Source organism: Pseudopodoces humilis, chromosome 4 (assembly GCF_049639895.1).
Source record: "Pseudopodoces humilis isolate 2021_Gansu_Grassland_sample_001 chromosome 4, ASM4963989v1, whole genome shotgun sequence".
Classification (NCBI taxonomy): Eukaryota; Metazoa; Chordata; class Aves; order Passeriformes; family Paridae; genus Pseudopodoces; species Pseudopodoces humilis.
The window spans coordinates 39,015,420-39,031,522 of NC_142203.1; the positions used below are offsets into that span (position 1 = coordinate 39,015,420).

The following is a 16,103-nucleotide window of genomic DNA, read 5'->3' on the forward strand; positions in this document are numbered from 1 at the left end:
AGCTTGATTTCTAATTATAAAAGTATTGAAAATAATTTGCCTTAAAAAATATATTTCACCTTCTCGAAGCTGGACTGGTTCTGCTGAGTTTTCACCACTCATTAACACAACAAATCCTGAAGCTGCTCGGACTGAGGCTTGCCATGTTGACAAGGCAATAGGTGGTTCTTGGCATGGGAAGAGGGCTCTGTTGTTTATTGGTGATCCCATTGTATAAACACATGGCCTGAATGGAAGGAAAAGAGATTGGAGTTGAAATTACAGTAAGACTGAATTAAATTCTATATAAAAAAATCAAAGATGGTGTTGTACAGAGGTGGTTTCTTTCTTTAACTTCAGCTCTGCAGGTTTCAAAACCTGTATGACATGAACCAATCAAAGTACAATCTAAGTCATCTAAGAAAAGAAAAGCAAGATTACCACAATACCTTCAAACTAGAAAAGACTAACTCCAGTCTTTCCCTCTCCTGCTTTTGCATTGAGTCTTCCAGCCTCATACAACAGCTTCAGTTGAACCCATAATGTCAAAGAAGGCTTCTGAGTATCTTCTGATGAAGCCATGGCAGGGCTCCCCCAACACCTGTGACACCTACTTGCTATCATCCCAGCAGTGCTTTCACTACCATGAATCCAGTCTCCTGGATTAACAACCTGGACGCTCACGCATACTCTGCAGTAGGTCTAGTTTTCAGCCTTCCTTAGTCCAAGCCTTAATAAATCCTGACATTTTTACATTTCATCTTAGAGCACCCTAGCTCACCTGTCTTTGTGAATTTCAACCCCAGGGTATATAATAATAATTAATTTCTATCCTATCAGCTCCATACTCCTTCTTGATTCTTACATAGCAATCTTCCTTGTAGTACCACTGCTTTTGCAGTTACTCTAACCCCCTTCCCAGAAAAACCTCTCAGTCTACCACTCCTTTCCAATTTCAGCTGCAATATTTCATGCCAGTAGATTTCTTATTAGCCACTTAGCTAAAGTTGGGAATGTAATAAAGCCTTTCATTAGCTCCTTCTAACTTGCTACCACTGGTAGATGGACTTAATGATTCTTGCTTTACTTATTTTGTTGCATTTTCCAGTTTTAACTAAATTCCTATTACTTGCATAACACCACATATCTTAAGGCAAAAAAAAGTTATTTTTTCAATTATAAATTATATAAAAAATCCACAGTCAATAGGTTTCTACAGTAAAAGAATGAAAATCCTGAAAGCATCACTTCACTACACTGAACTTTTAAAAACCTACCATATTTAAAGCCAAATATTATGGGAGCAAAATACATTATTTTGTGAATGCTCGAGGCTAAAAATAATCTGATCAGTATTCTTCATCACTTAAGGTGAAAAATTATCAAATCATTTTAAAAAGTAGGAAACAAATTGTTAGGGCAAAACTGATTTTGCTATGGCTAAGATCTTAGCATTTTATTTACTCCCCTCCAAACTACTTTTCCTTTCAAATTATTCCTTCTCTAAAGGCAACTTCAAACTATACAAGAGAGAAAGAACTTGGAAATACTGACAATCATAGGTTAAATATATTCTGAAGATATTTTTGCCCTCTTGTCACTGTTATCTGTGCTACTAGATCCAGTGCTGTATTGGCACATTTAAATTACTGTGGCTTAAGTAATGCAGGCGAGCTGATCTTCCAGCAAAACAGGGATGAAAGCTGCAGTTAAGTAGGTCTATTGCTAATGCACACAAGCAGAAAAAGAAAATAATCTAACTTTCCCCGTCATGTACCAGAGTGAATAGAGTATGACCAAGACATCAAGCGAAGTTCAGGTAACTGCAGTGGAGAGAAAGACAATTCGTTGTTTTTTAAACAGCAAAACACAACATATATCTAAATGTGATAGACCACTAATCTGCATGATTTTTAATTAACTTAGTTGGAACTAAGCTCCTAAAACTGAATCTGTAACCAACTCTGATATACAAAAAATAATTGGCTTTTCTCCTGTAAAAACAAGGAGTGCATGGCAGTGAGTTCACAGGAAAAATGAAGAACCTGTTTTTTCACTTTCCAGGAAGACCTGCTTCATCCTAGCAATGTTAATCAAGAGCTACTGGGCTTATTATTTACCCTAAAACACATATGTGTTGGGAAGGCATGAAAAGGTGACTTCTCATTCATGAAAACTTTATCAAAATACACAGGTTTATAAAAAGCGATCCTAGTAGAGGAAAGGTGGGATTAGCGATTACTGCTACACACATTTTCCCAATGATTTGCAACGCACTGTGAAGGCTGTTTTGCCAGGTGCCATTAGTACAATCCACTCTTAGGAGTACTGTAGGAGATCTTCATATTCTGTAGAGGGAAATGCCACAGTGACAGAGAAAACTGGCTGGCAGAACAGTGCTAAACTAAATGTTATGATGCTGTGTCAAATACAATTTGTACATTACAGGGAATAGACACTACCAAGAACATTAATGTCATCTGCTCTCAGAGAGCACTTTTACCTGCAGACCATAAGGTATTTTACAGATAATGTCAATACCATTTCACAGATGGGGAAAATTAAACTCAGTGAACAGATATGCTTAGTGCTAGCACTCAAACTGCTCCTACAGGCTTAGTTCTAAGCCTCCTGGTCCAGTAGCTTTTTTCCCTCCTACAGGCTTAGTTCTAAGCCTCCTGGTCCAGTAGCTTTTTTCCCTTAAGACATTTTAATGCTAAAATACACACAGAAAGGTCACAAGTGCCTACCATAAAAGCACAAGCAGAAAGTGAGTTAGGTAAGTGGAGAAAGATTGGTCAAGTACATAATCTGTTCTTCAGAACTAGGACTTCTTACCACTCCTCACCCATTATCATATAATTTGTTCAGGTGTACTTACTAACTTCATTATTTCATACCTAAATATACCCAGTTATGTCAGTCTACTAAAAAAATAGTAATGAAACAGACATGTTCTAAATTTTTAAAGGAAACTATCAGAAATATAATTATATCAGCCTTTAATTAGATATTTGTTATACTTCTTTTACAGTGGCAATTTCTTTTTAGAGCATAGGTAATAGTGCACTAGTTACTCGTTACTTTAGGATATCCACTGCAGGTAACAATTGTCTTTCTTTGGGGTCAGGTAGCATAATTCCAGCACATAAGAAGACCAGAAATATAATTCTTATCCTGATATTGATCAGTTTCTTCATTTGATCCAGAAAAATAACCACCTAACCTAAGAATGTGACAGAATAACAAAGACAAATAATTAGGTTTAGTAGAGATTCCCCACAGTTGAGGATAGCCTCTTAGGATTTGGTCTGTGACCTAGCAGGGTTTTGGACAATCTTGTTCTATGAAACCTTGCCTATGAAGAAAACCAAATTCTTTACTCCCTTCCTGCGTATTTCCAGCTGCCAAGAGCACAGAACAATGCTAACTCATAACACTGAAAAACAAACATCTATTTTCATGACACATTTTTTAATTTGTAGTAAATAACCTTGCAAACCAACCTTGGTAGTATTTTCCAAACACATCTTATTCTCTTTCCCCTTCTGCTTACCTTCAATTAGATTAGCTCCTTAATATGCCTTATGGCCCAGCTGTAAACACACCTGTCATCATACCAGTGATGGAAGTAACCAGCATCCAAGTTTAGAGAGGTCAAAAGTGTCCTGTTCATCAAGTGTGTTTTGGCAGGCTTCCTGGTCATTCCTTGATACTTTCCCTCCTTCCCTCTTTCCATTAGCACAACTTTGCCTTTCCATCAGCTCTGTGGCTGCCTTTTTGTTTGGCCCCAAAAGCTCAGATAGGAAAATGCTGAAATTCCATGTTCAGTTCGTCTGCTAAAAACCAGAAGTGTGTCCTGCTTTGACAACATGTTTGTATGCACATATCTAATCTTGCCTAAACTCATCCCACAAAGCTTTGTTTCAACTGGGGTTTATTTTTTGTATTATAATACATCATTCTTTAAAACAAATAAAATGGAAGTCTTGATAAAATTGAGCATAGGCTAAATTTCAAAACATTGTACTGTTGTTAAATTACAGGAAACATTGGAAATGTTTACACAATGTGTGGACTTTGTTATTTATTTTTCTTCAGGGTTGGAATCACAGTATAGACTCCTTTGGAAAAGGATTTGACATCTGGAAAAAAAAAAAGGATAACAGACAGATAAATTGGAAAAAATTGAAGAATTGTCCTATGGCAATATGAGATTTACTACTATGTTTATGGGCTCATCACATATAGAATTTGATTTTAAAAAGATACCAAGAAATATTCTAATGTCTGTGCCATGAAAACTTATTTTCTGACAGGCATTAATTTTTGGAATACCCTACACAGGCCTGAAAATAAATCAGTTTATACTATTTTATACCATCAAACTGCTGGATGCATGTCAGGCCTGCTTTTTCTGCTCCATTATTGATCCATAAAATTCCATCCATTTGTGTACAGCTGCCATGATATGTCACTAAAATAAAAACAAGGCTTTGCAGTAAAAGGATTATAAAGAGTCAAAACTGTTCATGATTTAGATGTCTAAAAGAAATATTCAAATACTCAAAACACACAGAGGAGGATTCCTGTACCAGCTGAGTGTTGCTAACATTAGCTAGTAGGGCAGCTAGACACAGACACACGATCATGGGCAATTGCTCTACATTCACATGCAGTCAAAATCCAGAATTTTTGGATATAAGGGGACTATATCAAGTTAAATTTCCTAAACTCATACCAGAAATAACTCCTTGGGGAGTGAGGAGAGGGAGGGAAAGAAATAACAAACACGATTGAGACATTTCTGTGTTTGATGGTGCTTACAGTTTAGTAGCAGAACTCCTTAACCACCACGAATACAGTCAGAAGGCCTCATTTTCCTAGCAACATAGATGCTAGTGAAAAAAATTCATTTACATGAACATAACTGAAATAAAAGGTTATCATATATCTCTTGACTGAGAAAGAGAAATATTCATTTAGGTCAAATTTCTTCCTTATCTTCCAACTTTGTTCCTGCTTTTTAGACATCATAAAGAAATAACAGCCATTAAAATCCACCTTTCAACATTGCAAAAAAACAATTAGAGATGTAGAAGTCAAGAGCAGATTGTAGTTTCCTTTCTATAAAAGACTTATATTGAAGATTTCAGTACAATACCATGTCCTCTTCACTAACACTAGATATAATGCCAATTCTTCTTTCAGTTTGCAGTTCATTTGCTATCATCAATGTTCTTAACATTATAGATGGAGAAGATTTTGAAAGTTGATTATGAGAGACTAAACAGGAAAAGACTGTGTTTCTAAGCTGATTATGATATTGATAAAGGACTAAATATGAAGTAATTCTATTAAATGTTATGTATATTGAACTTTATGTTGTGTAAGCCAGGAAGGAAAAAGAGCACAAAGTAACCTGTCATTTATAGCTTTTCTTTCCCTAAATGATAATTCCCCATTCACTGCATACACTTATTGAAATACACACAAATTATTTACTCTCACTAAGAGCAAACACTATCACCAAGACAGGCCTGAGATCTTCAAGTCCATTAGCAAGTTTCACTAGCAGAGATTGTCTGCTCTCCTAGAGGACAGCAAAAGCATTCAAACCAAGGATGAAATTAAACTATAAACTATGGAAGAGTGTACTCATCATCGTTGCTCAGCAATTATATGATTCTCCATTCTTGCACCTTTTTAAAATTATTGTACACAAGGCTTTTAGGAAACAGTTACATACCGGCCACTCTGGTCTGTAGTCCATGTAACAGATCTTCCCTCTGGTTTGGTTTTGTACCATATTCTTATTGCATGAGGAAAGTCTGCTGGAGTCCGAATTCCTGATTTCCTTATCTCCAAGCTCCAGGTGCCAGTACTAAACAGAAGCTCCCCACAGCCAGGTGCCTGGCTACAGTGAGTAAAATAGTGTAGCTGTTCCTTCCAGTGATCCGCAGGTAAAGTCACAAGTTCATGTACAATCAGATTCCTGAGATTTTCCAGCTCCTTTGAAGCACCAGTTAGCCTGGCAGACCTTGTAAATTTTTCAGTGCCTGACACAGCAGCAACATCTACCTCTTCAACCTTTAGCACAGATAAATCACAGCAATCCAATACCAGGAGAAAATCCTTGTTTCCATGATTCCCTGTGTCAGAGCAGTCCTTTGAACTAGAAATCCCAGAAGCCTGTTCACTGTTGCTATGGTTACTGTTTTCATCAGAAGTAGCTTCCTCCTCTTTACCACTGACAGCAAAATCACTATATTCCGTTTTAGACAAACAGGTACTCACATTTATCAGTGGAACATGGCAGGGTTCAGATACCCTCATTTTACAGGTTTCATCAAACTGTGACTGGCAGCATTCTTTGCCAGCAATGCTGGTTTGCCTGTACTGGCTTCCTGTCTCAAGGAACAAAACTATGCTGCCCTCAATAATTTTACTTTTAAAATCCACATCCAAGTCCAATACATAGTGCTTTACAAGCATGTAGCTAGTATTTGCCATTAAAGGCAAGTCATCCTTCATGGGGTCTAGCTGCGTCTCCATATTCATCTACTGGGAAACAGTTTCACAAATTTTGATATATGATGACTCCAGAAAGAGAATATTCAGCCTCCCAGTGCCAAAAAAAAATTCTTAATAAGATTAGAATATTGAAATCGTAGTTTCTCCACTTCTTGCACTCTGTAAAGAAAAAAAAAAAGAAAAAAAAAAGAGAAAGGCAATAATCTCACAACCATTTCTGAAATGCACTGATTCTAAATCTATTTAAAGTCCATCTGCCTTTATTACAATAGTACAGCTAAAGTGTGATTGGATCTACACACAATGGCATCAGGCTAGAATGGCATCTGATTGCTTCAGGATTTGCTGTCAAGGACCAGTGGTTGTATTTTTCAGATAAGAACTCAAATGAAATTATTTCTAGACAGCTTTTATAAACCAAATGAAACAATCAAATGTATCTATCAAAAGGTAGTGACTTATTTCTACTGAGATTTTAAATAACAAGAGTAAGTCTAAATCACCACACAGGTCTTAAATTTTTAGAGTAATAAATTCCCATATACAATGATTTTCCATAGATTAATATACTTTCCACATTACAACCACTCTCATATCAGCACTTACAAGAAAATGAGCCAATTTACAAGGAGTGCATTCCAACTATTCCTTTGAGATCGCTCATGAAGATTTTTTAAATCTATAATTAAATACTTCAGGTATATAATTACATTTTTGTAGCTGGAAACTCACAACACTCAGAATGGCACCTTACAGAGAACAAAAAGTCTTTTCACTGGAAAGTACAAAAATACTTGTACTTTTAGCACAAAATACTAAAGGCACAAAATACTAAAATGCACCAACATGTTTTGCAACAATAGGCAGATACTCATCACAAAATTAAACTGAAATGCATTCTCTGTTTTGCTATGACCATTGAGCCAAAGTCATGCAATTTTGCCCACTTATAAGTCCTTTCTATTTGCTTTCTAGCTGAGAAATAGATGTCAGAGGATGAACAGACAGTTTTCTCCCCGGCATTTCAGTGACACTCACCATGACAGGCAGCCAGGCATGCTTCTAAGTGCCTTAAGAGAACAGATACTCCATTGTGACATTATTTCACAGCTCTACATCTCACCATAGACTTCACCGTTCAGAGCCAATTTTTATATAGTTCCCAGAGTCAGCACAGAGGGGAACTCAGACTCCCCAAAGACTTACTATATCTTTTTTTGCAGGAATCCAGGGCATGTTATTAAGCTACTATCATTAAGTGAAAGACTCAGGGTAAGAGCTGTCCATACAGTTCCCTAAACTAGTTTCACAAAAAGCACAAAAACATACCAAGAATCTCCCCACCTCAGTGGCTTTCCACCTGTCAGAAACATCTCTTTCAGGGCTGTCTATGAAGGCAAGCTGAGAAAAACCTTCCTTTTAATTTTTAACAATCTTTCAGTACTTCTGCAAACATACCAGGGCAACCAGGTCACATCATAAGACTCTCTTTCACTCAGTAAATAGCTCAGTAAATAGCTCAGTAAATTCAGGCAACATGAGCAATGCATCTATGATGTCTGTGTGTAATGCTGTGGACTGAAACCTGGATTTTTTTCTGACTACCAAAAGTTCATGACTGGTAGCAGGTCAAACAATTATTGATGATAGAGAAAAGAAAAAGTGACTTGGTGGGGAAAAACCCAGCACTGAAATAACATTCAAACTCTGTTTTGCACAAACACATTTTTAATTTGAAAATATTTATAATATAATACCAACACCTTTTATAAAATGTGAGTACTATCGTACAAACACAATTGTAGGGAGGAGAGGCCAGCCCTGGGATGAGGCAATTAGGGAAGATTACCTGCTATACCCTAGGTCCTGACTGGGTGTATACAGCAGATGTAGGCAGCCTCTCCCCAAGAGGGGCATGAAGAAAAGACAAGCAAAAAAAAATTAAGCTGTCTTGCAAATACAATTATCCTCCATGCATTCCAAGGCACTACACTGATCTAATTTTCTAAAACTGCAAAAATTGATTGGTTTTTGTATTCTGTAGAGCTGTTTTTGGTATTTTTTGTTACTGAATGGAAACACGAAATGAAAAGGGAATGAGGAAATAAAGAGTAAGAACAGAAATATACAATTTTAAGTATAAGAATACCAAAATATACTCCCAGGAAACAGTGCTCTCTACACTTTCAATAAAAGCCCAGAATATTTTTTTTTCTTTAAGACACTTTAAACAACAATAATTATCTTCAACCACAGAATTCCACAATATTTACTAAATTAAACCAAAAGGACTTAAACATAGGATTAGTTAAGTTTTCTGGTACATAGATAAAATATTCATACAAAATATTTGTCAACATTAAAAATAGTACTACATTTAAAGTGTGCTTTCATTATTTTCTCTACAGATACTAATTTATCCTAATTGAAAAGGTTTTCTCTAATTATATTCCAGAAGACTTAGTGTACCCTCTTGTGTGTTGGTGATATTACCCCTCTATGCAGTAAATCAGCTGAGCATATATGCAAAAAATTTCACTCTCTAAAATTACAAGTCATTATAGAATATGAACAACATACACGGCCTTTAAACTATTATTTTTCCAACTTCAGACTTATATCAGCCCAAAATCTGTAGAAGTATAATCAGTGTTTACATAATGTGTTTTCAAGATTTCTTTTTAAAGCAAATAATAAAGCTGCAAAACAGTTGTGCATTTTAAACTTGTTTTATTTAACCTGCTTTTTATGTGACAAATTTGATGGTAAAAGGATATACTTTTTGAAAACACATAGCATTTATAGTGGGGAAAAATAAAAAACCCAAACAATTAAAAAGCCAGTGTAAGATTATCCAGAATTCAGAGCAATTGAGTAGATGTATTTTAATGCATTTTTGTGACAGTCATCTAATTAGGAGCTCGAAATATAATCTAATGTTTCATTTGGGCTCAAAGTCACATTACATAAAAATTAACTTAACATGAGGTGAACAGATGCATTGCCATGAACAGCACTGCTAGTTTTATGACATTCAAATACACGGATAAATGTTTGCGTCCCAGACAAGATGGGTATCTGCTGTTCCTTCAGGCTCTGGTTGGCTTAGCAAATACTGGACCTCAACCACCTCATGAAATTATCAGTTTTATTCAAGAAGAAATACAGGAATGAACCGTTTATTTGGATGCTGAAATAAGACAGTGGACAATTAAATAGACAGCCTTTTTATTATCAAGGAAGAAGTAAAATATCAGGGCACTGAATGACCATACACACAAACTCTATAGCAATGAAAAAAATTACACAGGAAACCTGAAATAAAAAGCAAACCTGAAATAAAGCCAAGTTTAAAAAAAAAAAACAAGCAAAAAACAGTAAAGGAAGGATGCACTTCAGTAAAATAGGAGGATAAAAATTAAACCAGAATGTAATATCAGAGCTAAAAAGTAATGATCTTCTCTCCAAATTTTTGAAAATTACTACTCTCAAAACATGTAAATGAAGAGGGCAAAATTATTTATATATATATATATACATATATAGTTATATTTGTTTCAAGTCTAGGTATCTGTACACTTGCTTTCAATCAGTAATGCTAGTTCAACAGTGTTGTAAAACAACATACTGATCCTTTGTTTGAAATATAGCATCAGACTGTCCCTCATGGGTCCAGCATGACTAAACCACTGAGATGATATACAGAGAAAGTATGTGTGCACTCACAAAAGAAAAAAGTTGTAATGACAGGTACTAGGAACTGGTGCGGAGTGGAGTAACTGTGGAGTTACTTCAATGGGCTATTATTACACAGACTCATGAGTTTGTGTAATTTATAATAATAATATACGTTATTATTTTTCCACAAACTCAGGGAATGAATTTGTGTGGAGTTTGAAAAACAGATGAGCTGAGATAGAAATGGGCACCATCTTAGGGCTTGATGCCTGATACTTGAGGAGGAAAAAGGTAGCTATGCAACTATCAAATATGTAAACCCCAGGCTCTTCTTTGTGTAGACTATGACATCTTTTCATAAATATGTGATAATTTGGGAAGTTTAACTGAACAGGCTGTAAATAACAATTTTATTTACCATTTGAGTCGAACTGCATTTGAATAAATATAATTTTATGGTGTCTCTTCTTCAATCAAGTCTTCCCAAAAATGTAAATAAACCATAGTATCATTATCCCTCCAACATGACTACTACTGCAGGTACTAAAATATGGCCTATCAAAATCCTAAGCAGAATTAATAGAAGCAGCAATGCTATGCAAATTTGCAAGTCAAGCCTAGGTAAACAAAGAAACTATTCTTTCCCACAAAGGAAAAACTCTTTCCACATGTTTAGTGACAAATTAAGGAGAGATTGAGAAGGAGTATAAAAAACTTAACTCTCACACTGTATACAATCATATAACTAATTCAGTCTAACATTTGTCATTCGTTCTGTATTTCTTTTCATTTGTCCTTAACAGGTAAAGAGAACAAATTCTAATCATGGTGTTGATATAATACAGGAAACATGCTACCTCACCTTCTAAAGGAAAACCCTTCCTGTACACCTTGAAAGTTCTCTGTGCATATTTGAATTTGGTGTATGGAAACAGTACATCTTTTAGTACTTCTATTGCTTTACTACTACTTCATACACAGGCTGTTCTAAGAAATATTCTTTGGATTTGGTTTGGTAAGCTCGTCACTATTTTACACTGTCCTAGTCACCCCAGGACATACAGATATATCAAGGTACTCTCATCACAGAAAAGATACATTATTTTTGACATCTTTTTTTTTTAAATACATCTCTTATTCAACATCATCTTCTGTAATATTTTTTCCTTTATTGCACTAATAATATGAAGATCTGGTTTTCATTTCTGTGCAGTTAATACATTTCACCTTTAGAAAAGGAGGTTCACTAGCTGAACTCCAGGCATGAAAAAAAAAATTAGAAATTGTAATGCTGCTACAAAGTCCTGGTGATAATTTCATAAACAGTATTTCATGTCATACTTCCTCCACACACCGATATGTAAAAAATTACTAGTACATTTTAAAGATAGATTTTAAATTCAATGCATCTTTCTTATTAAATGTACTTTTAAAGTACATGTTGTAAGCAATAAAAGTAATAGAATTACAGGGAAAGCTGATTATTTACTTATATGTTTTAATATTTTAGAAGATGGTTGCTAGCAAAAGAAGAAACAGTAACAGCAGATGGTGGCCAAAGTGAATAGAGCCAATCTTGATCAACAGCACATAACAGAGTTGCATAAAAGACACGAAGAATGGGAAACAGGATAGATATGATCCTTTGGGGAATTATAGTTGTATAACATTGTTTTCTACTCAATACAAAAAGCATCAGTCTGAATTGGAAACACAGGTCTCTGAAAGCAAATATGAGAAAAAAAGTTTCCAGGCAACATAAAACACAGCTGCAAAATAGGTTGCAAAGATTAAGCTTCCTAAAAATATCTACAAGAAAAAAAAGAAAAAAGAGTTCATTTTTGATAGGCAGTACACTGTAACTCAGTCTCAGGTTTTACAGTTAAAAGGAAAAAGGAAACAAAGAAATAGGGAAGAACTTGGAAATACTCTGTACAGTGAAAGCTGAGGAAAAAAAAACCAAACAGGGACAGCTGAACTACCCAGAATACCCATTTCAAACGGTGAACCAGGAAGGGGAGGAGAACTGTTATACAGAGGAGTCTAGTTAAACTTGTAAAAGCACATTAAAAACTAGAGTGATCAATTATGATACCTGATATTGATATTTCATTATTCCAATAAGTTATTTTGAATGCTAATAGGTAACTACTCCAGTCTAACTCCACTCTAACAGTAATAATCTGGATGAGAAAATTAGAAAGCCCTCTGAACTTGCTGAAACTGCCTCTGTTCATCAGAGGCACTACTATGTGTAAGCATGTAAAAGACTTACAAACTTTAAAAAAACCCCAAACAAACCCACCTTGAAATACAGAAGATGCATGGTCATTAGAGATGATGTCATAAAACAGTGCCAGGAGCTATAAACACACTATCAAGAATGCACTGAATTATCTACTCCCTTTCCAAGCACACGTAATTTCACTGCACTCCTGCTACACCAGCCAGCAAAGGACTGTCTTACATGTGAGACTGCCATGGCTTACATGACTGGGAAAGGCAGGCACAAAACACAGTCACCTAAGATAGTCCTGCATCTTGTCGTGAAGGTGTACGCCAAACATGAAGCCTACACAAAATACATCTTGTTTCAGAGCACAACTGCGGCTGTTGCTTTTCGTGCATTTCCAAAATCACAGAAAACAAAAATGAATGAAAGATAAGGCCATAGATAGAAGATCAAGTCTCCAACCAATCCAAGCAGCTACAGCTCCGTACATGGTACCTGCCAAGCCCTGGAAAATTCCCAACATGGAATTATTGCAAATATTTGAATACATAAACCAGTTAATGCCTTACAAACCAAAGCACTATTTTTTATTGTGCACAATAATAGAATTGCACAAACTCACACACAAATGCTGACACAAGTATCAGGCATCAAGCCCTAATATGGTGCCCTTTTCTATCTCAGCTCCTCTGTTTTTCAAACCACACACAAATTCATTCCCTGAGTTTGTGCAATAATGTATATTATTATTATTATAAATTACACAAACTCATTATTATGAGTTTGTGTAACAATAGCCCACTGAAGTAACTCCACAGAAATTTATGCAAATTGAGTCTTCTAGCAAACTAAGAACAGTCAGATGACCTTACTAACTCAGCTAAGCTTGCTTAAAGATATTTCTCCGAGCAGACGATTCTGTCACAATCATCTGCTTTGATTAACACTAAGCAGAGACAGCTATTCCCACACACAGTCACTTGAACACACAGCCTGGCACGTGTACCTGAGCTGGTAACATAAGATAATATCCTATCCTATCTGCAAACATGGATCTCTGAAGCACAGAGACCAACTTGTTTGTTATGTACTCACTGTATTCTTCAAAAAGTGTAGAAGAATGTCAGTGAAACAGACTTTCCCTACATGCCACTGGCCAATTTCCAGACACTTTTAAGCAGCACCTTTTTATATCAGGAAAACAAAGCCATGTTTGGTCTCTGCTCATTTTCAGGCAAGCATGATTTTCTTCATTTGTATAAAAAAGCTAATTCAATTGCTTTCAAGAAGCAGGTGTTCTAATTAAGGCTACAATGCTATCTACTTAGCATTTAAAGAAACTTAAAAATTAAAAAAAGTACCTTTTGGATAAACATTCTCTTTAATAATTAGAAGAGTTTTATAACTAAGGTCCTTTAAACTGCTTTCAAGGCAGCTTCTTATGAATCCAGGTTTATACATTTTCCACACAATATAAGACACTAAGATCTTATTAAGAACTCAGTTTTGACCATTAGTATCAACAATAATTTTACTCTTTAAATACAAAGTAATATGTATACATTATTTTTGGCAATTACAAACTTCTTTCCAACACACACATAAGACAAATACCTAAGAGATCTTAAGCTTTTTAAGGCAAGAATGGATTCTATAGATGAAAATAAGGGTTAAACAAACTAACAAAAACATTTGCTCATGTTAAAACTATCTTAAAGCAATCCAAACTAGAGAACTTACAGACCTCACACTGCATCACAAGAAAAATAGCACATTTTGTAATAAGGCTTTGATGTGAAAATTAATTCAATCACTGATATCCCTTGATAAAACAACAGGTACTATTCCAGAAGTCTCCTTTTAAGTCTGAAAACTATAGGAATAACGAGCATAATGGAAGACATTCTTTACCAACTACACTAGGAAGTTAGCAGTGAGGGAAATTTATTTCTATGATCTGAAACGATAAGCCAAGAGAGAAAACTCCATCTTTTAGCTTAAATAAGAAGAGAAATACCAAAAAAAGATGTCCCCTTCTGCGCCCAAAATACTAATTCCCAAAAAAAACCATCCAAGACGAAAAAAGAAACATAACTTAAAAATGGTAAAGGAAGAGTATCCTGATATTGCTCTTAACCCATTTTTACTCCATTGACAATTATTTGTATTACAGTAATGACCAAATACCTAAAATAATTAGAGACCAAATATGTGTTTTACAATTTTCTGCCCCCAAATTTACCATTACTTTATTTGTGACAAAAAGAAAAAAAACCCACAAACACAAAAAAAACCCACAAAAAAAAGAAACCAAACAGAAAAAAAACCCCCCAAAAACACCACCCAAACCCAAAATGAAAAAACAAAACAATAACCCCACAAAAACAAAACAAACCCTATGACCAACATTTGTGTAAGAACAGAATTTTCCAGTTTTTATTTTACAAAATGATTTCAAGGTGGACATGGGCCTGGGTAATTTGCTATACCCAACCCTGCTTGAACAGGTACTAGATGATCTTCAGTGGTCCCTCCAAAGTAAGTGATTCTATGGAGATGCTGAACAGCATTAAAGAGGCACACAACTACCTTGGATTTTATTTCCATTCAAAATACACAAGGAGAGGTTGTGTGTGACTTTCAGGACACGGAGCATGCATGTCTGATGATATTCATACATAGGAAGCACCCAAATAAAATCTGTGCTTAAATAGAATGACTGTTTTCAACTTAATGTAGCTGTTGTTAATGAATACCACCTACAGTGTCAAAGAGCTAAATCTTTAAGGCTGGAATCAGAAAATGTTGACACTGGCAAGCTGCCTCAGCCATTTAACTAGACCTCTGCAATATAAGCAGTATCCTGAGTAAAGGAGCTAACATACAACTAAGCTGAAATCCTCAGATGAATTACAGACCACCACTTACAAAGACAGGCGTTTCACCTACACGTTTCCAGAGTTAAAGAGGCCAATGAGTGGAACATTTCATTATTCAGCTTTGAGAGGGTCGAACAGATCCACGTTTAAAGCTCTTCCAGGACACCAGAAGCCCACAAGGCCACTGACCCAAGCTGCGTGAAAAAAGGACAGCAGCGATTGCCGGCCGCACACTCTCAACTGCTTAGCATTCTGCTCCCTGAGCTCTGGCTGCAGCCATTTCGTTTGTAAGGAAAAGCAGGGACGGAAAGTTTTGTCACTTCCAGCAACGCCTCCCTCGCACGAGGCTGCGGGACAGGGAAGCCAGCCCGTCCAGCCGAGCGCGGCGGGGCCCGGCCGGAAGCACGGGGACGAGAGGGCGACGGACAACGAAGGAACACTTACAGCGGCGGCCACTGCCCCGCCTGCGTGCCGGCTCCCGGGGCGTGTGCGGGAACACACAGGGACGCGCCGGCCTCTGCCCGGCCCGGCAGCTGCTGCTGTCGCGACCGCCCGCGCCCGGCTTCAGCTCGCCGCCCGTGCGGACCGGCCGCGGCGCCCGCGGATGAGCTCACCCGCCCGGGCCCGCCCCGCCCCGCCCCGCGGCCGGCCCCGGGCGGTCGAGCCGCGGGTAACCGAGGGTAACGCTGCCAGCAGAACTGGCCTCGCCTCCCCAGCTACAGGTTGATTTGGTGGGTGACAAGTTGCCCATCAGCGGGCAGTGGTGCCCTTGTGGCCAGGAGGGCCAGTGGTATCTCAGC

General features: G+C 36.8%; 1 protein-coding gene across 6 annotated transcripts in view; it reads right to left on the reverse strand.

The window, feature by feature from the left end:
- AOPEP (aminopeptidase O (putative)) overlaps positions 1 to 15,875 on the reverse strand; it is a 187,735-nt gene extending 171,860 nt beyond the window's left edge. For 5 of the 6 annotated variants that reach the window (XM_088054368.1, XM_014252315.2, XM_014252314.2 and 2 more), the window contains exons 1-3: positions 15,748 to 15,875; positions 5,729 to 6,672; positions 60 to 226 (exon numbers count right to left, since the gene is read on the reverse strand). In XM_088054368.1, coding sequence (XP_087910494.1) covers positions 60 to 226; positions 5,729 to 6,540 — 979 coding nt within the window. In that variant the 5' untranslated portion in view covers positions 6,541 to 6,672; positions 15,748 to 15,875. Of the gene's footprint in view, positions 1 to 59; positions 227 to 5,728; positions 6,673 to 15,352; positions 15,632 to 15,747 lie in introns of those variants that run through there. The other variant, XM_088054367.1, reaches the window with a different exon arrangement.
- Between the last annotated feature and the right edge of the window lie 228 nt (positions 15,876 to 16,103).